This window comes from Fulmarus glacialis, unplaced genomic scaffold (assembly GCF_000690835.1).
Source record: "Fulmarus glacialis isolate BGI_N327 unplaced genomic scaffold, ASM69083v1 Scaffold30044, whole genome shotgun sequence".
In the NCBI taxonomy this organism is placed as follows: domain Eukaryota; kingdom Metazoa; phylum Chordata; class Aves; order Procellariiformes; family Procellariidae; genus Fulmarus; species Fulmarus glacialis.
Window position 1 is genome coordinate 1 of NW_009207861.1, and position 1053 is coordinate 1053.

The 1053-nt window shown below is 49.9% G+C and overlaps 1 protein-coding gene across 1 annotated transcript; it reads left to right on the forward strand.

Annotated features, from left to right (window-relative positions):
* Positions 1–903: 903 nt before the first annotated feature.
* On the forward strand, positions 904–1050 carry LOC104075710 (homeobox protein Nkx-2.5-like; the record flags this gene model as incomplete). Its single annotated transcript, XM_009576298.1, has 1 exon — positions 904–1050. A coding segment is annotated over exon 1 (147 nt), but the record flags the coding sequence as incomplete, so codon positions are not given.
* Positions 1051–1053: the final 3 nt, after the last annotated feature.

Consider the following 1053-nt stretch of genomic DNA (forward strand, 5'->3'; position numbering starts at 1 on the left):
CGGCCGCAGCCCAGCGGCCGGTTGCTTTGACTTGCTCCTCTCGCTCCTCTCTTGCCCCCAGCACCCCTGTATATTTTGCAACGCCTTCAACCCGCATTTTTTTGGGTTGGGTTTTTGTTTGTTTGGGTGTTTGGTTTTTTTTTTTGGGGGGGGGGGGGGTTTTTTTTTTTAAAGGTTTAAAAACAGGCGGGGGGGAAACCCAACCGGCATTTCCCCTTCCAAAGCCATGCAGGAGCTCATAGGAGCTCTCTCCTATCAGCTGGATTTTGCGGGCGTTATGCAGCTTCAGAATATCTGTATAAACCTTAAGCGCGGTTTTCCCCTTGAGTGCTCTTCACACAACAGTGAACTCCCGTTTTCTAGTTCCTGAGATCGGATATTGCAGAATAAAACCCAAACCTTCGTTCCCTCGCTTAAAAAAAAATGAAATCAGCACATATTTGGTTGATGGTTTCCTCCCGGCCTGTTTATTTAATCTGACTGTATGATAGATGGCATCAGATAGTGGCTTTGTACACATTAGGCCATTCTGGATTTTTTTTTTTAATGGATCAACAAACTCAGCGGGGGAAAGCTGGATAAATACAGTGCCGCCCCTTTAAATGAGTGGGGATGTTTTTGAGATGTATTACTATATTAGGTGACATGGAACTTTGCATCTCTCATACCATCACTGCAATGTTGGCCAATAGAAAGCTAAAGTCACCCAAAAACTGCCTAGTCCCTCCTTCCCTTCCCTTATGGTCTGGTCCTACCTGCTTCCAGTGCACAAGTCAAGGCTACTCGCGGGAATGCTATGTGCCCCCTCCGTGAGCCCACGCTCCACCACTGCTCCAGGTTGGCTGCTCCCCACCTACTTTTCCATGACCCTGGGCTGCGGCCGCTGCCCCGCTCTCCTCCGCAATGTTTCCTAGCCCTGTGACAACGACACCCTTCTCGGTCAAGGATATTTTGAACTTGGAACAGCATCAGAGCGGCCTGGCCTCCATGGAGCTCTCCTCGCTGTCCTCCCCCTCCTGCATGCTGGCCACCTTCAAGCAGGAGACGTACAGC